This window comes from Euleptes europaea, chromosome 1 (genome assembly GCF_029931775.1).
Source record: "Euleptes europaea isolate rEulEur1 chromosome 1, rEulEur1.hap1, whole genome shotgun sequence".
In the NCBI taxonomy this organism is placed as follows: Eukaryota; Metazoa; Chordata; class Lepidosauria; order Squamata; family Sphaerodactylidae; genus Euleptes; species Euleptes europaea.
The window spans coordinates 47227021-47251860 of NC_079312.1; the positions used below are offsets into that span (position 1 = coordinate 47227021).

Sequence of the window (24840 nt, forward strand, 5' to 3'; positions counted from 1 at the left end):
CGATCAGAGTTCATTGGTTCTTGTAGGTTATCCGGGCTGTGTGACCGTGGTCTTGGTATTTTCTTTCCTGACGTTTTGCCAGCAGCTGTGGCAGGCATCTTACTCCTCTGAAAATGCCTGCCACAGCTGCTGGCGAAAAGTCAGGAAAGAAAATACCAAGACCATGGTCACACAGCCCGGACAACCTACAAGAACGAAAAATACTTCTGTTCGTCTGCCATTCTCTAGCCCATCACAGCGCCACCTCTGTTGGTTTAAAATGCTGTCATGGCCTTACAATTAATAACCTTCATAATAGGAAAGATGTTTGTCAGTTTATTTGTGTTGAAGGTTGCAATGGCCAAATCAGTGTAAGCCATGCTTGCATCTTTGTAACTGCACCTATATTTAGGCTTAAGGTGCTCAGCGTGTATCCCCAAACAAACAGCTGTTCAGAGAAGTACATATTTGAGATGTTTTAAGACATAATCTGTAGACTCTGTGTAATGTGTCATTACATTCAGACTAGTCCTTAACTTTTTGTTTGTTTGTTTAATATCAGAACCCCATTATTTTAATTGTGGTAATTTCTGAAGCAGGGCACAGATTACCCACTGAGAATTTTTTTTTTTTACTGAATAGGAAATAAATTATCTTACTTTTCCTGTCTTATTTCATTTTCTTAGATTCCGTGGTTTGCAATTTAAAAGGAAAAACAAAAAACAAAACATGCTGTTCTTGAATTAACTTGTGTTCACCTGGTAGGGCCCTACAGAAAGGCATAAACATTTCTCCCCTCGCCAAACGCGAATTAAGATTACACATGAACACATGAAGCTGCCTTATATTGAATCAGACCCTTGGTCCATCAAAGTCAGTATTGTCTGCTCAGACCAGTATCAGCTCCCCAGGGTGCCAAGCAGAGGTCTTTCTCATCACTTCTCTCTTAGTCCCTTTAACTGGAGATGCCGGGGATTGAACCTGGGACCTTCTGCATGCCAAGCAGAAGCTCTACCACTGAGATTCTCCTGCATTTCCATGTTAATGTTTTCCCCTCTGAAAAAATCCTAGTCAAATACATCAAAGGATAACATTTATTACTCTCTATCAAAATTCAAGTGCATGCTTTCTCCTGAGTAATCAGAGAACTTCTGATTTACCCAGAAGTATACAATATTTAGCAGCTAGCGCACTTCACAAGGACATGTCTGTTGTGTATAAAAACAAAATCTGTGTATGTGTCCACACACACTCTCTCTTCTTAGCACTGCAAATAAAAAAAAAACACTTTGTTCTGTTAGATTGGAGCTCCTTTCCTACAGAAAAATGCCAACTCCTGTGAATATGATTTGTTAACATGCTTCCTTCATTAATATATGACCTTGTCTCTTTGTGTGCATCAGTTTTATTTACCGCAGCCCATATCTTCTCAGTTTTTGCCAACTTAACATCCTTCATCATAACTTCAAAACAAGCATCTCCTCAAGGGAACAACTAGCTACACTTCATCTCCTGAGATACAATTATTTTCTGTTTATCCTTAATGCCCCAGGGGGACGATGATGCAGGAGGCTTTCTCTGTTCAGCCAAACACAATCACCTCTTTGTTAGCACTATAGATACTAACTCATACCATCTTGCATCACACCTTGATAAGATAGCCTTGATAGTTGGATGTGCTGAGCAAAATTCTACTTTGAAATTAAATGAGCCTTGAAAACAAAACTATCTGCAGCTGTAGTTTAAACAGTGGAGCTGAATGGTAAGGTTGTGGCCTTACATGGCTTCAACTACTGATAGCCTTCATCTGATGTGTGACTTTGGCTCCAGTATTTGAACATCCCTGTTAAGAAGAGACCTGTTAAATCATACTCCCAGGCTTTGTTATCCTGGGATAGTATCCCAGGCTAATTGTATCCCTTGTATCCCAAGTACCATCAGTTGTTAAGCAACTAAGGTTCAGACTGCCGTGCATAACAAAAACAAAGATTTATTTATTTACTGGCCCAGTGAGCTTCCGTGGGAAACAGGGGGTTAAAACCTGGGTCTCCCAGATCCTAGGCTGTCAGGGGCAGCCTGAAACAATCTCCTAGGGTGCTGGAAGTGGCCAGAAGGAGCATAATTCCTCCTTCCCTCCCTCCTTAGTGGGGCAGGGCCAATCCCAGGTTCTGGCATGGCTCTCTTCCTCTGCCACCCCATACCACCTTGTTTTGCCTGATCAGAGGTGGGACTAGGAGAAGGGGGGTGGCTTCCAGTGGCTTCCTGATGCACCCTGCCACAGGGGAGCGAAGAGGGCGGGTGACAGCTTCTTGCTATGGCACAAGAGGTGTGGCTTGGATGCCCCACCTTTGGGTACCCCAAATTCTTGGGCTGCCCCTGCCAACCCTCTGACCACAAAAAGTATCATTCTTTTTTCACAATGAACCACAAATAACATACCATTTTTTTCAATGACATCATTAAACAGTGGCCTATTTATTTATTTATTAAAATATGTATTTTCCTCAAAGCTCAAGGTGGTTTGCAAATTCAGTTTAAAATAGTCAGGATGTTTGTGCACATATTCACACACACATCCAGTCTTGGAACCTAAGTTCCCTTACCATTCACAAAAGGCACCTCTGCTTGTGGCTGTGGGGAGAAGGTGATTTTAATTGATTATCCCTTCTTAATGCAGCCTCCCAATTTGACTCCATGATCCTAGGGGTCCAGTGGCTCAAGGGGGGCATAAAGAACACTGCAGAGGGGAAGGGGAAGGCAGGAAAGTCCGTTTATACAGTGCTGCATTGATTCTGAGCCTGTTTCACAAGCAATGAGTCTTCCCTCCAGGGTAGGAGAGCAGGGGTAGACTGGTAGGCCAAAATAGCCGTGGAAAGGGCCCTTCCCCTGCTTTTTACTGACAGAAGGTAAGGTTTGTAGGCTGGCAGTTTTGTTGTGCCCGTCTAGCAACCACCACTGAGATCTCAGAGGGCAATCAGTTCTTAAAGCTGCGTCTGTTACTTACCGTATATACCCGTGTATAAGCCAACCCGCGTATAAGCCGAGGTGCCTAATTTCTCCCCAAAAATGGGGAAAAATTAGGCACCCGCGTAGAAGCCGAGGGTCGGCTTATAACCCCTCCCCCCCCGCAGGCTTACCTGGGCTCCCGGCAGCAAGCGGCGCGGGCCTGGCGGCGGCGGCGGCACAACCAGGCTAGGGCCAGGGCAGCCTCCCTGCAGCTGCAGGAGGCCGCCCCAGGCCGCCCTCGGCCGCGAGAAGCGGCAGCGCGGCCGGGCGAGGGCCAGGGCAGCCGCCCCAGGCTGCCCTCGGCTGCGAGAAGCGGCGGTGCGGCCGGGCAAGGGCCGGGGCAGCCTCCCTGCAGCTGCAGGAGGCCGCCCCAGGCCGCCCTCGGCCGCAAGAAGCGGCGGCGCGGCCGGGCGAGGGCCGGGGCAGCCTCCCTGCAGCTGCAGGAGGCCGCCCCAGGCCGCTCTTGGCAGCAGGAAGCGGCATGGGCCCGGCGGCGGCAGTAAGTTCCCCCCTCCCTCCTCCCTCCTCCCCCCTCCCCTCCCCTACCGTATTGACCCGCGCATAAGCCGAGTTCGGCTTTTTCAGCCCTTTTTTGGGGCTGAAAAACTCGGCTTATACGCGAGTATATACGGTAGATGTTACTTAGAAATTAGCCACTCATTTTTTATTTTATTTTTTAATTTCAGATTTTTCTGAAAACATGGAGCTTTTCTCAGGTTTGTAGAAAGATATGTCTTGTCTGCCCATGGCTTCAGTCTCTGGATTTAAGTATCCACAGATGGGGCCACATTGAGAATTAGATGTATTGATAGTATATTGAACTCATAAGGGACAGACTGCCACAAGTGGAGAAAGGCCATGAAAGGTTGCTGGGTGACCTTGGACCAATAACTCTCTCTCAGCCTAACTTACCGCACAGGTTGTTATGAAGAAAAAATGAAGAGGGAAGAATGATGTCATAAGCTGCTTAGTAAGAGAAGTAAGGTATGAATCAATAGAAACCCCATCGTTTCTTCATCTCCAATTAGTGTTTCTCGTGGCTCAGGGACAGTTTTTACTGGAAAGTTGGATTATGTCAAACCTTCTTACTCTGGTGATGGATTCTTAAAACAAAATTCTTTAAAAAAACCCCAACATTTACAGATATCCTCTTTTGCTTGTTGAGGTGGCAGGCAAAAGAAAAGTTATAGTAGTGCGCAAAAGGAAAGATTAATGCTATACTCAGTCATGAACTAAAGAGAAGAGAAATGATCCAATGGCTCAAAGAAAGGCTTCAGATAGATGGAGCTGCTGATGTGAAGTGGGACTCATAAACTGGAAATGAGTAATAGGAAGATAGGTGGCTTAAAGAAGAGAGCCAGACTACAGGGAGTCTGCTGAGAATCATCTAAGTCAAGGCAATAATTTTAAGTTGGATTTAGAGACAGGCATGGGAGTAGTCAAATGGATGTGTATTAACAACATGCAGTTTTTACAATTGTTAAAAAAAAAACCTTAGCAAGTGAAAATTCCTGCAAAAACACTTGAAAAATTTTCTTTGCATATATTAAAAGCTACTTATTTGTTCAACACACACCCCTTATTCAGTTCCCACATGTATGGTTCCCCATCTCTGCTTTTCATTAATACATTATGGATTGTGCCAGCTTTGAATTCACTGACGATAAATACATTGAAGGCTGGGAAATGTTACTGTATCGGGGGCAGTCAGCGCCTTTAGCCAATTTGATCAATATCTTTAAGTTCAGGATGATAGGCTATTGCCAGTTCCTGAAACAAGTCGCCTATCTCATCACCTGAGCCACTGTACATACCTTTTCAAAATTTCTTTCTTTGCTTTAGTGAATGCTTTACTATTCCTAGCACCTAATAATGTTCCTATCTATATTAATCATTTATTTGTTTGCTTACATGGCCTACAGTGGAATCCTAAACAAAATTACACCTTCCTAAGCCATTGACTTCAATGTACTTAAAAGGGTGTGAGTCTGTTTAGGCTTGCTTATTAATCTTTTTTAAGATGGTTGGCACATTTATCTATTTATTTCATTTATACCAGACCCTTCTTCCACATGGGGAACTAAAGTAGTATACATACATCCTCACCTCTATGTTATGCTCACAGCTCTGTGAGGAAGGTCATACTGAAAGTGTGTGTCTGGCCCCAAGTCACCCAGAAAACTTCCATGGCTGAATGGGGGATTTGAACCTGGGTCTCCCAGATCCTAGTCTGAAACTCTAACCGCTACGCTACACTGGCTCACATGCAGTAAGCATATTGTAGTCTCAGAATAATCTCTTGAAAACACAGTTGATAGCTGGGTAGATATTGTTCTATAATGCATATGTGTGTTGAATTTGCATATGCTCCACTTGCATCCAATATAGATGTGTGTGAGAGTGTTACCCAAATTGCTCTTTAAATGGAGAAATTAGCTTGAGCAATCGGAAACTACAATATTTATATAGCAAGATCAACCTATGTATACCAGAGTCAATAATCTGTGACGTTTGAAATCAAGACAGAGGCAAAAGGATTCCAAATCAAATAGTGTTTATGTTTTCTTTCATTCAATGGTGCAACACAAACATACAGAGAATCTAAGAAATTCAAAGAGAGTAATACAGTAACAGTCGCCAATGTGGCAGGGTTCGATGACGGGTGATACGATACCTTTCCTGTAGAGGAGTTGTCCCCAAGTTCCAATAGACTAAGATAGCAGAAAATAAGAGCAAAGGCGAGGGCAAGGGGTTCCCGTAGTCTCGGCCAGGAAGGCGGGAGGGAGCGTGGTCAAGCTGCGCAAAACCAGACCAACAGAGTAACGGCGAGTATGCCAGGAAAGACCTAAGGTAACATTATGAGCTGTGGGCACCCCAGATATACTGTTTTTCTGGGGGTGGGCTTGATTGGATTAACCCTCCTAGGTTCCCAGGTGACAAAATGGTGACAAAAGATTTAATATTCGGCTGCCGGGGTGGGGTAGTGAGAATTTGGAAATCTATTCTAATTCCAGTGGCTTGTACTTAACGAGTGACTGATGTGCTTAACGATCTTAAACAATAGGCGCGATCTTCGCTAACGTCCGGGGATTGCTGCTGCATAGCTGGAAGAATGAATCATACGTTATCTCAATGTCTCTGAAATGGCTTTGCTTAACCAGTCCGATGTTGCAAGGGGGGGGGTGCGAAGATGCCGCCTACGTGCCTCTGCGCTTTCTCTGACATGGCTTCTGCTGGACCGGAGTTGCTGAGGAAACATGGAGTCCCTCTGGTTCACTGGAGAGGGATGACCTGGCCTCTGTTGCTCAGCTGCCGGCGGCTCGCACACGTATGCTACTTGGGGAACAGAGCGCACACGTATGCTGCTTGGGGTTGCCATGACCAGTCCGGGAGTTGGCGACCTGTCTGGTAACAAGAGAGTAAGCCCATTGCATTTTAACCAAATGCACTTCATGTTTTGCCACAAGGAAGATGGATCTATTTATAAGGATGCGTAACCACAAGAGAATGTTTGGGCTTTTCATCACGTGGTGCTGTTTTTTTGTTTGTTTGTTTGTTTTGTTTTACAAAAATTGTTCATAAAAAGCGAGACAAAATGGCAGAATTTGTAGTTGTGGCCAAGTTGACACACTTGTTGAATAAGAGACCTCTGGGGGAATTGCAAAGAAAATGGGAAGGTTATTATGATTATGTAAAACAAATACCAGGTTGAAGCATAATATCGAAATGGTGAAATGTATATTAAGGTTGAGACACTATAGTTTTGTAACGGTAATAGTATTCTTATTGTATGGTTGGAGCAGTTATCCTAAACATAGCAATTTCTTTAATGCACAGTTCGAATTTAGAATGTTATTCGTATTCAGATTATTCTTGAACTAGTATTAAGATGAATAATATTAGCTATAAAATTAGAAATGAGAAGCAGTAATATTTAGGACAAATAGGGTGTTAGAAATTCTCTGTTACAGTATTAGCAAAATAGACTTTACTATATGTAATTAAGAGGTTTTTACTAAACAATATGATAGGTATAGGCACACTTTGGAAGGGTGGAAGGGCCGTATATATGTGGTAGTATGTATTGTTTTTCTTTTTTTAAAAAAATAATACAATTTATATTAAAAATAATTGTTCATATAAAATCACATGAACACATGAAGCTGCCTTATACTGAATCAGACCCTTGGTCCATCAAAGTCAGTATTGTCTACTCAGACCGGCAGCGGCTCTCCAGGGTCTTAGGCTGAGGTCTTTCACATCACCTGCTTGCCTAGTCCCTTTAACTGGAGCTGCCGGGGATTGAACCTGGGACCTTCTGTATGCCAAGCAGATGCTCTACCACTGAGCCACAGCCCCCTCCCCTCATTCTTGGTGTCTGTGTTTCTGTTGTGCTACTCTTGATCCACCTCTTGTTTGTCATTGGCTTCAGTCTTGGCAGTTTTACATGAGCCTTCCCATCTCTTTTCTGCCTTCTGCCAGTCCGTCTCCAGCCATACCTTTATGATGATTGTAGCTGTATGGATGTGTTGTTGTATTTCCTGCTTAGGCTGCAAGAATGAGGTGATCTTGGGGATCATCCTGTTTGGTCAATGGCTTTGCAGCATCTCAATGGCTTCCCTTTGCTGGGTATGTTGAGTGGTACCTCTCTGGTACTGCCTGTCTCAAAAGTGTATTTGTAGAGAGAGTGTATTCAGTGCCTTTTTACAATGCTCAAGAGGAAATAGGTCATTGTCATTGATTTATATACAGAAAGGTTTGCTGCTTTCTCTCTGGCCTATTTCTTTTGTCTGTACCCAAGATCAGAGTGTAGCTTTTTTTAAACAATTTAAAAAAAAAACTTGAATTTTTCATATATAATCTAGGACAGTAAGTAAGATGTGAAAATAGGTCAGGTTCTTCCCACTGTCTCAATGTACAGTGCTTGATTTATACTTAGAGCTTTAAAGCAGTACCCATGTTTGACCAAGAAGGATATCTCTAATATAATGGCAGCACAAAATTAATAGTCTCTAGTTTTGGATAGCTCCAGGCTAGCCTGGTCTTGTCAGATCTCAGAAGCTAAGCAGGGTCGGCCCTGGTAAGTATTTGGACTGGCAACCTCCAAGGAATACCAGGATCGTGATGAGGAGGCAGGCAGCGGTGAACCACCTCCCAATGTGTCTTGCCTTGAAAACCCTACAAAAAGCCATAAGTCAACTGTGATTTTACGAAACAAAAAAAATGTTTTAATTAGTTCCTAGAGAACTTGGTGCAAAATGGAAAGATGCAGCCATATCTTAACTGACTCTCATTGTGTTTATTTAAATCAGTATTTTGGCCCCATGGATTGTATTAAGATTACATTCATAGGGAGAACTTCTCCGTTTATATCTAATAAGTTGCATCTAAGATGCATTCTGCAGTGCATGTGTGCAGAAGGCATACAGTGGACATCTTTTACATTTGAACTTTTCTTCTTCATTTGAAATGTATTGATGCAATATCCCTGTTTTTCATTAGTGATCCAATAAGATATAGTCTGTGTATTTTACTCCATGTGGCAGTCTCTGTGGTACTTGGATAATCCTCCAAGCAATAAAGTGTAAGACAGATAACCCCATCTATGTATTTGGCCCAGTTTATGATCTATTCTAGACAATAACATTTCAGAATTTTATGGGGATATGTTGAGAAAACCATTAAAAGATGGGGGGAGTATTCAAATGGGCCATTCTTGGATACAGGATGCTAGTGATTACATAGCTATATGTTGAAGAACATTTGCTGTTATGCTTCTGCATCAATAACTGTAGCAATGTTGCAGTCAAAACATGTACAACTGTGGGCTTCAATGTTTTATACTCTTGATGGGCAAGAGCATTGGTCGGCAAACTCATTAGTCAACAGAGCCAAATATCAACAGTACAACGATTGAGATTTCTTTTGAGAGCCAAATTTCTTAAACTTAAACTATATAGGTAGGTACACTGTTTATTAACTTAATAAACTTTAATTAAAGTTTTAAGTCTTAATTAAACTATTGGTACACTGAATAAAACTTGATATCGTTCTTAATAATGATCTTATTTATTGATAAAAATTAAATTGTAAGTAAGGTATCCATAAAATTAAATCAAGACAATGACTGACAAACACTTAATGTGAACAATGGCCTTGCATCTCCCCGACCCCCACTGACTTCTCGGCGGCCGCCCTGGCGCATCCCGGCCGCCTCGGCCTCCCGCGCTTGCCTCTCGGCCTCCTCCTCCTTGCCACCGCCTGGGCTCTTTCCTTCCTTCCCTCCCCGGCCGGCCTGCCGTCTGCCCCTCCTCAGCGCCTCGGCCTCCAAGGAGGAGGAGGAGGAGGAGGAGGAAGAAGAGGAGGAGGAAGGAGGAGGAGTGTCCTCCCCCCTACCTTCTCACTGGCGTTCTCCAGCGGCGGAAGGGAAGGGCAGGCCACTAGGGCGACGCGCTGGAGCTTGCAGGTGAGGAAGGCGGAGGGTGCGTGTGTGCTGGATTGGGGCCTCCCTCCCTCTCCCTGGTGCTCGGGCCAGCAAAGATCCACCCCCCCCCCCCCAGGTGTGGCAGCGGCGGCAGCTCTGGGCTGGCGGAAAGGCGGAGAACTTTTGCGGGACTTCTGCATGCGCTCAGAGCCCGGCCGGGGCAGGGAAGGGACGCCAGACTCTCCTCCGCCGCTACTGCTAAAATGTTAACTTCTTGTAATAAGACAAGAATTCAATTTAATCTGGACCAGATAGATAGATAGATAGATAGATAGATAGATAGATAGATAGATAGATAGATAGATAGATAGATAGATAGATAGATAGATAAACAGCCGTGATAGCTGTATGCTATAGTTAGTTGTTGTGTTTGTTCTTCTGGGGGTGGAAAGGGAAGGGTAGTTATGAACGGCAGACTTTAATCTGGTGAACTGTGTTTGATTCCCTACTTCTCCACATTAGCAGTGGACTCTAATCTAGAGAACCAGATTAGATCCATCACTCCTCCACATGAAGCCTGCTAAGTGATCTTGGGCTAATCACAGTTCTCTTAGAACTCTCTTAGTCCCACCTATAGGGTTGCCAACCTTCAGGTGGTTACAACAACCAGCATATGGGCTGGTTGAAGAACATTTTCAAAATAGTGACTTGTTTTGCTGTTTGACTACGGCTTTTGAACACTTTGTGTGAGGACTTCAGTATATCTGTCCGTTTTGATTTAGTATTGTAGATTGGACTTTGGTTTTTTTTCCGTTGTTGGTGTTGTGTGTGTTAAGTGCCGTCAAGTCGCTTCCGACTCATGGCGACCCTATGAATGAAAGGCCTCCAAAATGTCCTATCTTTGACAGCCCTGCTCAGATCCTGCAAATTGAAGGCCGTGGCTTTTTTTATTGAGTCAATCCATCTCTTGTTGGGTCTTCCTCTTTTCCTGCTGCCCTCAACGTTTCCTAGCATGACTGTCTTTTCCAGTGACTCTTGTCGTCTCATGACGTGACCAAAATATGACAGCCTCAGTTTAGTCATGTTAGCTTCTAGGGTCAGTTCGTTGTTGATGCTTTGATGTTATTTTGGGATTGTGTATATGTATATGATATTGACGTGTGTGAATTCAACACCAATCTAGAATATTACGTGTGACAATAACACTATTTTTCTTTAATCTCAAATCAGTTTGTGTTCATTTTTACAGAGTATATTAAGTGGTATATTATTTTGTACACCACATATCTTTAATTTAAGCCCATATGCTGGTTGTTGTAACTAACTTTGTTATTTCAGCATAGGTCATCGTGTTTTTTGCTAAGTCACCTTCAGGTCGTGGCTGGAGATCTCCCGCTATTAAAACTGATCTCCAAGAGATCAGCTCACCTGGAGAAAATGGCCGCTTTGGCAATTGGACTCTATGGCATTGAAGTCCCTCACCTCCACAAACCCTCCCCTCCTCAGGCTCCACCCAAAAAAACTTCCCACTGGTGGGAAAGAGGGACCTGGCAACCCTAACTATAGGGGTGAAAATGCTCATAAGGAGAGTGAAGTGGGTCGTGCTGTTCAGATTACAGGCTCTTAGAATGTATCACTTACTGAGAAGTGAAGTTATCTTATTAAGCCAGTCATCAAGTAAGCAGGACTCAACAACTTTACCTACTTTTAAAAATCAAGTCTTTTTATTGATATACTTCTAGTAAAATATGTGTGAATGCAGATTATCAAGTCTTTAACACTTCTATAAAAACTCTTGTCAAAGTACAATGTATGTATTTACAACGTATGAAGTAAAAGCAAGCAAGTCTTACATACTTATTCCGTTTCAAAATCCAACTTCTAAAATATAACAGTCAAATTATTCTGATTCAGTTCAAAGTATCTAATTCATAAAGTCTAGAGTAATGTATTTAAGCCATACATACCAGTCAGACTTTTCTTGAGAGCCTTTGGAAGGTTCTGATTCTCTGGGCTTACTGTGGCTGTATTTATACTGTTTCAGACTCATTAAGAGTGTTGATTTTACCATCAGGAGGGATATCTTCCTCCCCACTTTCAGATAACATGAGCAGTGCAGTAATGTACAGTTGCAGCTGTTCAGGTTATTAGCTTCTCCCCATGACCAAATATGGGCTTCCTTTCAGTCCATTTTGCTTAAAGTATAAACAATCATTTCTGAGCTCCATGATCACTCCATATACTCAATTTTCATACCATTCTCATCTTCAGTACAATACGCATTAAATGAGACTATTTAGAAATCTACAATACAATATATAACTATATAAATCATAAAACACGATTATTGCTCACATTGTAACCATCTGGTCAGTAGGAAACAGCCTTCAGCAAGGTTATAGAAAGCAAGAAGCTTACTGCACTTATAGCCTTGAGGTCTTTGAGTAGACCTTCTCAAGGATAGCAGGACTTTTCTGCTCTTGAGATATGAGCAGCTGGCAGCTGAAACAGGAAGGGTAATTTCAGATACACCTTTCTGGCAGATAGTGAAGAATGACTCTGTTCTCCTCCCTTCAAGGATAAGACCAGGGTAAGTTAGTTAGCTCTTGAAAGAATTCAGACCTTGAGAGAATTCAGTCAGCCTATTCTAAGGACATTTGCATTTTGCAAGCTGTTGCCAGGCTTTTCATTACACAAACTTCTGCAGTTTGTGGTTCAGTTTGTATGTTGTGTTCAAGCTCTACATGGAATTCTGCACATGTACACAAAATACCATAATTATGTCAGAGACAGTGACAAGAGCCCTTCTGCACCAGATTGGCAGTCCATCTAGTCCAGGATTCTGTCTCACACAAGTTTCCCTTGAAGGCTAACAAAAAGGGAAAAGAAGCTAAGGCCTTCCTCTAATGCTGCCTCCTAGTGCATGTCTTCAGAGGATTGCTGCCTTTAGTCACCATGGCTCTGTCATGCCCTCCCCTCCACAGTTGCCCTTTTTCTAAACTTAATAGTCTTTAGCCTTTCCTCATGAGAAAGGTGCTGCAATACCTTAACCATCTTGGTTGCCCTTTTCTCTACCTTTTTCCAGCTCCCTACTATCGTTTTCAAAAAATGCTGCAGCAACAGAACAATGCAAAAAATGTGCCTGTGGTATTAATTGGCAACACAGTGAAATAATTATTCATGTTCACCAGCACTATTCCAACATTTTCATTTAGCTTTAAATTGCTGTATCTGCAGAAATCTCTCCATAAAGCCTGGCCTCCTGTAGCTGCAAACAAATTTTGGAGCTAAATAGCGAGCATATAAATAAAGGACCCGAATCAATAAACCAATATCGCTTGCTTCTTTAATTGTGAGATGAAACACTGGATAGCCCTGCTTTGACAAGCGGATAAGCATCAAATGGCAACACTGTTGCTTAGCTATTATAATACTTAAGGAAAACATGGACATAGAAATCCTGGAGTTTGAGATACCTGTATCCTAAGTCTAATTTTTTAAAAGAATTTTTTATAATTTACCACGTCTGCTGAAACAAACAGATTGTTAAAAAATAGTGCTTGGCCCATCAACTAGCACTACAAAACTGTCTAGCACACTGGTTCCCAACCGGTGGTCCACGGACCCCAAGGGGTCCATGAGAACTAAACCAGGGGTCCGCGAAACAAAGTTATACCAGTGGTCCGCGGACCACCAGGGGTCTGGCACGCAGCTCTCTCCCTCTCTCTCAGTTGAGCTGCGGCCGTGGCTCAGGGGCCGTGTGTGAGGTAAAGCGCCCTCCTCCTCCCCCCCTTTCCCTCTCCTCACAGCGCGGCCGGGTTTTGCACGCGGCACTCGAGGGCCGGCGGCGCTAAGGCGGGCGGCGGCAGCAGCCAATCAGCGGGCAGGATTTTCCCGCTGGTTTTGGCTGGCGGAGGAGGCTGAGGCTCTGAGAACGGGCGGACGGCAGGCCCCCTGGGGAGGAAAGGTAGGAAGGAGCCCAGGCGGCGGCAGTGAGGAGGAGGAGGTCTTGGATTTGCCTTTCTGTGATGATCCTCCTCGGCCTCCACCCCGTTCCCTCTTTCTCGGGCTGTCCCCCTTTTAAACGCCTCCCCTGCCCCCACACCGGGCTGAGCCGGGACTTCCGTCAGTTCCACACTTCGCCTTCCGCCCCGCCAGCGTCCCGGCCAGGCTCGTCCGACGCCCAGCTGGCCGGTGGGCCGCTCAGAAGCTGGCGGCTCGTGCCTTCGCCTCCTCCTTGCTCGTCCTCCTGTCTCCCGGCTGTTTGTGGGGAGGTCCCTCACTGTGCTCCTCTCTTGTGACGGCCTCCTAGAGGAGAGGGGACGTATTGGCAAGGGACCGGCTGGGCCTCGGTTCCCCCCGGCCCCCAGGCCGCTCACGCGGCCACCGTCCTCCCTCGCCGGCGACGCGACCAAAGGGGCGCTTGTTGGCGAGCGTGCCACCCTCCTGGCTCCCTCCATCCGAGATGGAAGATGGCCCCCTGTGCTAGCCTCCAGGCATGGGTTGCCCCCCTGTGCGGTAAGTGTGCAGCGTTGTAGAGGGCCCGCGACAGAAGGGCTAACAGCTGTTGCGGGACGGGGTTATTGGCCATTTGTGAATGGGAGGTTTTGCCTTGGATTTGCCACTCAGATGCACGTTTTCCCCATCCATATTCTCAAAACTCTGCATGGGGAGGGGTTATTGGCCACCTGTGAATGGGAGGTTTTGCCTTGGATTTGCCTTTCAATAAAAAGTTGTTTGTATCATTGAAAGCTCTGCTATTGTGTTTTTCTTTTAAGGCAAAAGATGTTAACGTATGAGTTGTTTTTTTCTAAACTAAAACCTCAGTATTCAGGTTAAATTGCCGCACTGGCACTCGGAATTTTTATTTTGAACCTTGGGGTCCCTGCACCGAACAAAAAGGTTCTAGTGGTCCCTGGTCAAAAAAAGGTTGGGAACCACTGGTCTAGCAACATGCTACACTGCTGCTCCTGCACTATACTTCAAAAAATACAAATAATAATACAAAAAAATACAAATAAACAGAACTATTTCCTTATGGGCTATTCAGATAGTTGCTTTTCTCTTCCTTTTTATTTTGATCTCAGTGTGACATTGTTCAGGGCTGAATTGGCCATGTGAACAGTATCATTAAAGTAAGAACTATCTGTGGTATAGTGTCAAACACCACTGTGTGTGCTCCATTAGATTTTATTATTATTTGCTTGTACGTTTTGCAAAATGTACTGAGACAAACAGAATTAATCATTTAAAACATTTAAAGGCCTATGTTAAATTGCATCAATGTGATCCCCCATTGGCTGCTATCATTTAAATTAGTCTCTAGGACATTAACCTTTGAGAAATCTACCAGATGGATTATTTCTGACTTTCTTATATTCAGCGGGAACATACAGAATTGCTGCTGACTACCTGCTTATTCACAGTTATTGGAACACTGAATCTACTGGCTTGATTCTTCTATAAATAGCAGGGTAGTGACTTGGCAGTTACGTCTGACAGTGTCTAAATGTACCACAACTTGAAAACAAAACTTATACACAGTCCTCAAAGTTATTCTTGAAAGAGTTCCTCTTAAAAGGTGAACTTGAGGGTTTCTGTTGTCCACAATCAATGTGAACATTAAGTTCAGCCTCCCAGTAGGCTGCATTTTTCTTCTTAAAGCTTTCCAGAGTAAAAGGAATATTTCCCCCTCCAGGATTCCAGTTTGAGTGAATGATGGGTGTGTTTATGTGAAGGAAGGACAGACAGATGCCATCAATGTATTGTACAATTAATGTAGCTTGCTTTTGGCTTTAAAAGTCTGTGGTGTGTTATATCAGAAAAACTCAATTCACGACTTGAAGTCCAGAAAACATTTTCATTCATACAATTGAACATATGAAGCAGCCTTATACTGAATCAGACCCTTGGTCCAAGAAAGTCAGTATTGTCTACTCAGACCGGCAGCGGCTCTCCAGGATCTCAGGAAGATGTCTTTCACATCACCTACTTGCCTGGTCCCTTTAATTGGAGATGCCGAGATTGAACCTGGGACCTTCTGCATGCCAAGCAGATGCTCTACCACTTAGCCACAGCCCCTCCCTTAACGGATACATTATTAAATAAATTGGCATTAAAATATATTGTTTTTCCTGATTATATTAACTTCTGACATTTCCTTTCAATAGATCTCCTGTTAAATGCAAATGTGTTATATTTTCTATTGGATATTTCCTTCCTCAACCAGCTAAGACTGTGAAAATCAGATAGGAGTGTAGTGGGATGAGCCCAACACCCTAGCAGACGTTCTAGGGACAAGAGGAGCAAGGGCAGGTGGAAGCCCCCCCTGGTGAAGGTCTAGAACAGTAGAAGAATACCTATCTATGTTTGCTCAGAAGTATATCTCTCTGATTGTAATGGGACTTTCTCCCATATGACAGTGCACAGGATTGCAGCTTTGGTAGTAGTAGTAGTTTTTTCCTCCTGCTGTAGAAGACGTAATGCACCCTACTAGTCTCAGAGAGCATGATAAAGTTTTAATCAGTGATGCCCTTCAGCTGTCCTATCTGTTTGGCTTTTTAGTTTCCTGAAAAGAGTTGTTCTTCCCAAGGTACATTTTTATCTGGGAGAAATACCGACTCTCAGCTCAGTATGCCCTTCCACTTGTATTATAAAAGGCAGATGAAATAAATTCCCTGAGCAGAAAACAAGGACATCTTACAAAAAAAAAAAAAAAAACATTTACACTGCATATAATCCAAAAATATTCTTTAGTTTAGTTATTAGCTTTTCCCCACAGTGAGAAATATTCAATTAAGCCTTCCCTCAAATTGGCCATAACTTTCCATTAAAATAAATGAGGTTTCATTTTGCTAACAATATCAATCAGCAAATCAAGGAAAGAGTTACAGCAAAAATAGCTCACCTGCTCAGTTATATTTAAGAGCTCAGCCTTACCCTATTGCCTTCTCTCTCGCCATTGTTTATATCTTCTAGCAGCCCTGCTTCTTAGAGAAAATCTTACCTTTGTGGCCAATAGACATTCCACAGGCAATGTGAAATAGTCTCCTTATGCTTTGGGTTTGTTTGCTTGTTTGTTTAATAGCGAAAAACAGCCTTAGAAGACAGCAGGCAAGAGCAAAGGAAAGGCAGGGGGAGAGGCTGCTTAAACCCTTTGCTTACAGCCATCTTCTGTCTCAAAATCCCCTCCCCTCCTCCAAGACATTTCCCTTCTTATTAAAGAAAATGTATTCATGAGGGTATTAGTTGCGGCTTTTCCTCTTCAAAAGTATCTGCTTGCTGGCTCATCTGCCACTCTCGAGAAAGAGCAAGTAAGCAAACTGAACTGAACTGAAGACTGAACTGAATTAAGAAGAAGGAAAAGAGTTGGTTTTTATACCCCGCTTTTCTCTACCTTTAAGGAGTCTCAAATAGGGTTGCCAACCTCCAGGTACTAGCTGGAGATCTCTTGCTATTGCAACTGATCTCCAGACAATAGAGATCAGTTCACCTGGAGAAAATGGCCACTTTGGCAATTAGACTTTATGGCAGTGAAGTCCCTCCCCTCCCCAAACCCCATCCTCCTCAGGCTCCGCCCCAAAAATCTCCAGGTATTTTCCAACATGGAGCTGGCAACCCTAGTCTCAAAGCAGTTTACAATCACATCCCCTTCCCCTCCCCACAACAGGCACCTTGTGAGATAGGTGGGGCAAAGAGAGTTACGAGAGAGCTGTGACTAGCCCAAGGTCACCCAGCAGGCTTCATATGAAGAAGCGGGGAAACAAAACCAGATTAGAGTCTGCCACTTATGTGGAGGAGCAGGAAATCAAACCCAGTACTTCAGATTAGAGTGTCGCGAGGGGACTTCGGCCCGGGCACTGGGAGGGTCTCTGCCCTGGAAGATGTTGGGGCTGAGACAGTCTCTTCCGCCTCAGACCAGTCCGAGGGGGAGTCAGAGCTCGACTCTCCCTCAGATGTCGCCAGGGTGCCGCAGGACACACCTTGCAGGCAGCTTTTGGCTTCTCTCTCCCCCGGCAGTCAGACTTCCCTTATTTATCCTCCAGGCCAGAGATGTTCCTCCCCCAACTCCGCCCCTAGCCCTCCCCCCGGAAGTCCATATAAGGGCCGGAAGACGCCCCCTCCCAGCCCCGAGACGCCGGGCGCGGTCTGCGTCTGTCCCCGGCCCTGGCTCGCCCGCACATCAGCTGGGACGTGGGGCAGGACTCTACAGCCAACGCCCTGCCGGCAGCAGCACTGGGCCGCGCCCACGGCAACTCTTGCGGGTCGGTGGTGTGCTGCTCCATCGGCGGCGGCAGTCGGGTTCTCTCTTTCCGCTCTTAACCACTAACAGAGAAACCTGTAAAGGCCTCTTCTTATGTGCCTCCCACTACAGTTAACCATAGTCCATATCTGCCCGAATAAAACTAGTTTCTCACTCCTTCACCACATTGTAATATTTCACTCAGTTGACAACAGGGCTAAATGATTTGAAGATTAAGTTTTTTGCTTTACTGAACTAAGTACACTTTAAAAAATGGATCGATTTCAGAATTTAACTTTTGAAGGAGAGAGGACTTGAGGAAGGAATGAAGTATATGTCACGCAGTGGAAGATTTTAATTTTTAAAGGGGAAAAATACACATATACACACACCAATGTTTGGAGTTGTTTCCCTTCTCTAAGAGAGAGATGCGATCCAGAGAGCAATTTCCCACCATTCATTCATGGAAGAGTATTTTAAATTATTTGCTCCAGATGGCCAACAGATGCCCACTGCGTAGGCCTATTGTATTTAGTACTCATTCACACCATCTGAGGGTTTAACCCAAAATGGTTAGAATAATAGGCCAGCTTTCTTTCTCGCAAAAGGGCTGTATGGGCTGCCGACTAAACAGATTATGAACTTCGTTATCTCAACAACACAGTGGCGGTAATTACAGGGGCTGAGAGAAGGTAGAGAAGAATAACCAGTTAAATAATGCTAATTGTGTATTGTTGTCATTTCCCTCCCTTCCTCTCTTTGTTCTGCTTTTATGCTGACAGCTGCTCCCAAAATTTTCTCATCTTCTTTGCCCATGTAATTTATTTTCTTCAAACCAAGTAATAATTTTTAATGGGTTCTTTTTGTTTTGCTAAGAAAGAAAACCTGTTGTTGTTGTTGTTTTCCTTCAGTGCTCAAAAGACAAATATTAAAAGGTGCCTGTTGGTGGCGTTTTAATATATAGACAGTGACCTGATCTACTGAACTGTCCTCAAGTAATTTTGCTATAATTTCATTTTCCTCTCTATCTACTTGTCTGACACAATTCATTCACTGAAAATGGACCATGTATTCCTGCCTCCCCTTTCCAATCCTTTTCTTTTTGATTCTGACTGGACCTGTAAGAAGAACCTTTCTGTCGTAACATTGGCCTACTTTACTGGTATTAACATTCAGTATAATGGGTACCACGTTATGTTGTTTCCCTTTTGCTGGCATGCACTTACACCAGCAAAAATGGTGGTATAGCCCCATGGAACTGTATACAGCAGTTCCACAGCGCTTGGGGGGATTTTCCTGTGCAGCTTGCTGCTCTTGGCATTATTCAAGTACTCATGAGCATTCCTAAGCTTCGACCCCACCAACAGATCCCACAACCAAGTAACTCTCAACTTGTATGCATAGTTATTACTTCTTGTGAGATCTTGTGTGTGCCAATTTCTAGGGTTGCCAACCTCCCAGTGGGCCCTTGTGTTCTCCCAGAATTACAACTGATCTCGAAACTATGGAGATCAGTTTCCCTGGGGGACAAAAATGGCAGCATTGGAGGGTGGATTCTATAACATCACACTCCCAGTGATTTCCCTCTATGACATCACACTCCAAACTTCACCCGAGGCGCCACCCCCAAATCTCCAGGAATTTCCCAACCTGTAGTCAACAACCCTGCCTTCTTTAAAAAAAAAAATGACTTGCAATGACCAGTGTTTGGCTTGTGGTAAAGTGATGGATTATTAATCAACATGTCAATTATCAATAATATTAAGTTACTAAGATACAAACTACACCCTTCAGTTTTTAAAGAGTTGGGTCTGGGATGCCCAGACCCAACATGTTCTCCCCACAACTATGCAGCAGCTGCAGGGACTGGGGGGGAAAGGATAGCCCAAACGGGCTTGGAACAGCATCACAGAAGGAGGAAGGGCTCCTGTTACCCCAGTTAGGCAGTCTCCATTTCTAGATGGGGGACTTAGCGTTTGGAGCTTAGTGAGAGGGAGGGACACAGGACCTTTTTATCAGGTTTTACGGGATAAGCCTCCTTGGATAACACTTAAATAAAGAAGTGGTCTTTCTACATTTTATGGTTTTTATTGAAAATAAGTGGAACACATACACAGTAACAAAATCCCACACCCAAATAAAATCACACAGCATAAGAAATAAAACGGAAGAGGGGGTGGACGCAATGATATGAGGGGCTGAGGGCAATACTTACCTATCCGGAAGAATGTGACGTCCAAATGATAGCAGTGCTGAGCTGCAGAGAAATGGACCAGTGTCTCTCAGAAATAAAAGGACCTTACACGCAAGTAAGGGGTGAGTGTCTTGGATCCAAGAAAACACATGTTTGAAGGGCGAAAAGGCCACTACATATAGCAAAAATAAGCCCTGAGGCTGCATGAGGTAACTGGCAAAAACAATGGACTTTGCCAGGGACAAAAAGTGTAATTACTTCTCTGGTGGCTGAGATATTAAAATATGAAAGGTCATGAGGTAATGGCAACATGGAAGGATGCCTTAGTTTGGCTGATTAAGTACTGGCAATGACTTTAGTATAGAGTTTTAGATATATGAAAATATCTTCAAGGTTTTCCCAGGAAGGGAGGAGTAAACAGGAGATGGCTTCCTTGATTTACTCTGCAAGTGAGAAGGGGGTGGAAGGTGAATTAGATATGCGAAAGGACTAGTCAGAGTTAGCTGAATAGTTCCCAGCTTGCTGATGGGATTAAGGTGCTGGCTATCAGTTCCAGGTATCTGCTTGGATCACTTCATTAAGGATGCGAGGGAGGCAGATTTACTCCTTATTGCTTCCAGCTTTTCTACCTCGTGGTCAGAGGAATGCAAACAACCCAACTCTGCCTGACAGCACCCAAAGTTTGCACAGGTCACCAAGATGGAGTCCAGAACCCTGGAATCGTTGGTTCACCATGGCATAGCAGTCCTCTGCTTTTCCTGGTGGCTTTGGTCCCATATGCCCTCATGGCATACCAGGTTGCTGGGACAGATAACTGCCTGCCTCCCAAGTCATTGTCCTGTGTATTCCCTGCAGCTGCTGTGGGGCTGCTGGGAACATGCATTCCCCAGACCCAACTCTTTAAAAACTATAATGTGTAGTTTGGCTTATAGTTTCAGTTAAGCAAAGAGGCTATCTTATTCTGGCTATGTGTTGATCTCTTGCTCTGAATTTTATTGCAGTTTGACTCGTTAATTGTAAAAGGTTGCTGACCCCTGTTGCTTAATTTTGCCGTGTGTCCCATGTGTACAAGTCTGTATTTCTTTCCTTATATTGTGTGTGGTTTTTAGATTGTAAGGCTGGAGAGGGGATCTTTTTAATTTAATATAATTTTATTCAATTTATACCCCACCCTTCCCCAGCAAAAGGCTTAGGGTGGCTTCCAACAAATTACACTCAATCACCTTCAAAATTCATCCCAACAATAATTTACATTTATAATAAAATCGCTTCTAATCAAAGAAATCACTTCCAGTTAAAATCAGCATGTTGTTTCTACTTCTCTGTAACAATATGATGTTCCCAGTGTTGTGTTCAGATATAGGTTTCAGGAGGGATGACAATGGGAGACCCAAAAATGAATGAATGGGGACCCATGTTTATTGGTGGGAGGGGGGAGGGGAGGGAAATGGAATGGAAAGGAAATGGAAAGGGGAAAGGGAGGCCAGCTTATGAATAGACCGTTGCTGTCTTCATCCATGGGCCTGGAGGAACATCTCCATCTAACAGGCCCTGCAGAGCTGAATTAGGTCCCATTATTATTGTGCAGCCCTTAATGCTTGTGGCTGTGTAGATCATCAGTAAGTCCACGGGTGAACAGGGACAGCTTTGTCTCCTCTGTAGCAGCTTATCATTCTGCCTCAGCTAGTATTTTTCCTGCTAGGGACAAGCTGTGCTAAAAGCAGCACACAACTCTGAACGCTATCCAGCATCCCTTTGAACAGCACAGGGAACTTTGAGGTTCTAACCCTTGAGCTTCTGCCTCTGGAAAACACACATCTAAGCAGGTGTAGTTAAAACTGGTAACTGATACAGGCCCCACAAAGTCAATATTGCACCAGGTAAATTAGTGCTATTCAAGAGCATACAGGTGTGTAGTGCTAAGCCCTTTCCGAGTTGAAAACTTAACTCGCTGTTGAAATGAACTTCAGAAGGTCATAACAACAGGGGAGTTGCAACTGCATTCAGATGGGAATACTTTGGTGGCGTTGATTTTCATTCAGTTTTCTCTTCTCTGAATATGGTCCTGAGCTCTTCTCCAGCAGATCCTTTGTAATGTTTCCTGTGGGAGTCTCAACAGCCCCTCGTCCTCCCTCAACACTGTCACATTCAGGCAAAATCAGCTGCGTTGCCATCTCTGCTGTGGCCCATTGACCAGAGCTCTACTTCTATTCCTCAGCAGCCTTTTACATGATTATTTATTAAGCCCTTTGCTTTTGGAGGCTTATTGAATGATGCACTTTCCTCAGACAAGGACTACTATGAAACACGCACGCTCATTCCTTGACTTCTGCTGACACTGTTCTTTTCCTTTTCCATATGCGATTACTTCTCCTTTTTACTTGGCATTTTGACTATCTGGCGAGCATTCTTTTATCCAAGATGGTCACAGCCAGTTGCAATTCTGTCCATGTGTACGTATAATTTGGAAATGTGAATCTCTTTATAATTTGGAAATGGGAATGTTGTTTGTTGTTTTAGTGTCAGTAGGTCCTTTTTGAATTCTTTCTGGTTTGCTTGAATGTTCAGTGCCCTTCTCATTTTCTGTAATAGCAGATCATTTATGAATAAGTTAAATAGGATTTGTCCCAATATAGATCTATAGTCAAGTCTGCTGCTTAAATTATTGTGAAAATGGTCCATTAATCTCAACCCTCTGTGTTGTTTAATCAGAAACATACATGTATAGATGATGACCTGCCCTCTTACCCTACGCCTGCTCAATATACACAGGAGCCTTTGATGAGACTGTTGGGTTCAGAACCTTTTTTGGGAAATCCTAATATATTATGTTTATGAGATCACCTGTATCTCTGTATTGTCAACACTAAACAAGAAAACTAAAATAATTTCATTTTAGAACCAGAACCAGAAATGCAGCAACAGCATAGAAACAGCCTAAAATATATAGCATCTTTTAAGAAGTCTTAGAAATCACTCCTCAAGATCAGCCCCCCAGTTAAAAGATCAACCCCTCCATTAAAAGAATGGATAAAATAAATGTTTGGGTCTGGTAGCTAAGAGATTCTATGACAGGAACAAGAAGAAGGACATTCTGTAGGCAAGATGTCGGTCCTAAGACAGGACTTTTTCTGTCTCTGGTCACCACCCTGCTCATCTCTGATTTGTTTGTAAGTTTATTTAAAATATTTTAATGCTGCCTTTTCACCAGAGTAGGGTCCTCAAGGCAGTGAACATTAAAACATTTGACTATATAGTGCAGAGGTTCCCAAACTGTGCTCTGCGAAACATCTCCTGTTGCTCCATGAAGAGATTGGAAAGAAAAATACTACAGTAATTCGGTTTAGTATATAGGTGCTAGGTGAAAATTAGTGCTCTTTGACATATTTCTCTCCTGAAAAGTACTCCATGACTCAGAAAGTTTGGGAAACTCTGGTGTAAGGCATTTGAGTAACATCTTAGGTGGTGGGCTGGGCAGTACGAGAGGAGGTGATCCTTGAAGTATCCTGGCCCCAAGACATTTAGACCTTAAAGGTGAGAACCAGCGTGGGTACCAGGTGATTGGTACCCAGAAACACTCCGAAAATTTCAATTAAATTGTATAGTTATGTTAAAAGATCTACAATTTTGCATTTGACCACTAAGAACTCTCAGGTAGCTATTCTCTGCCTCCAGAAACTTGTTAATTGGTAAATTTGTAATCTTTTGTCATGTACTTTTTTGACATAGTTTTCAGATGACCCATTTTTTAAAATGGTTCAGGCACAGATGTCTACTGAAGACCGATGCTAAGAATCCTTTTAGCTGCTTTGCAAACTTCCTAAACTCCTTCAAGTAAACTTTCCCCATCATTTAATCTAATTGCATGACTGTTTCCATGGCTGGTTTCATGCTTCTGTCATATTTGAATATATGTTTATTGCTTATTTTCATGGTTTTTTTTAGTAATATGCTTTGCATACCACACACACACACACACACACACACACACACACACACACATGGGTCTTACTCTAATGTTACATTTGTTTTGTTAGCATTTATGTTTCTTGCTAGTCTGCTTATTTGGGTAAGACTTCAACCTCTTAAAGGATTTGTAGAATTGTGGAGCCCAGTTCTTCATGTTGATAATATAAAGTGACTATATATTTTATTGTTGTTTATACTGTAGATGACAACACACTGCATGGACCAGTTTTCATCCAGGAACCAAGCAATGTTGTGTTTGCACTCAATTCTGAAGAAAAGAAAGTTAAATTGAACTGTGAAGTGAAGGGAAATCCTAAACCAACGATAAGGTTTGTTGCTTTTTTATTCCGTTTTTAAGCATTGTTCTGAAGCAAGGAATACAAAATTTGTATTCTGCTGATATAATTGGAACTACTACAATAAAGCTTAAGCAAGATAGTCAGGGCTAGTTTAACATGTAAAACCTGAGAGTGTAGCCATGATGCTGTGTAGCAGCAAATTAGCAAAAAAAAAAAAAAAATTCCTGTGGCAATTTAAAGAGTAACAAATTTATTGTGGCCCAGGTTTTCATGGTCCAAAGCTCACTTCAATATGTGTATGAATATGTCACCTAGATACATGGCCACTATGTGATTATACATATTGGTTGTTGCCCATAAAAACAGATGGAAGATCTCTAAATTCTGTGACAACAATAGTATGCCAGCTTGGGCGGGGAGTGGGGGGGAGACTGGTCTTGGAGAAGCTTAGGATACTAACTCCTACTCTTCCCCAGCATGGCCCTGATGCTGCTCGTTTATATACTGGTGCCAGTGTTATGTCAGCCCAGTTCTGGCACAGCTTAGCATTGATGTCTCTCCAGACGAGCCAGCGATTCTTCAGAATGCCACTGCGTGGGGTTTAATTGCTATCATAAACTGTTCAGAGATGAGTTTAAGTATTGTACTGAGAAATAGCTAGGGCTCATATGAGACTTTAGCATTCTTCTTGCTGGCAGTTGCTAAAGAAAGGAAAGGAAAGGAAGGA

The 24840-nt window shown here is 43.3% G+C and overlaps 1 protein-coding gene across 2 annotated transcripts in view; it reads left to right on the top strand.

Moving 5' to 3' along the window:
- Positions 1 to 24840, top strand: part of LOC130482862 (contactin-4) — a 611972-nt gene that overhangs the window by 316790 nt on the left and 270342 nt on the right. For both annotated transcript variants that reach the window (XM_056855739.1, XM_056855747.1), the window contains exon 4: positions 24017 to 24143. In XM_056855739.1, the coding sequence (XP_056711717.1) occupies positions 24017 to 24143 (127 nt within the window). The remainder of the gene's footprint in view (positions 1 to 24016; positions 24144 to 24840) is intronic.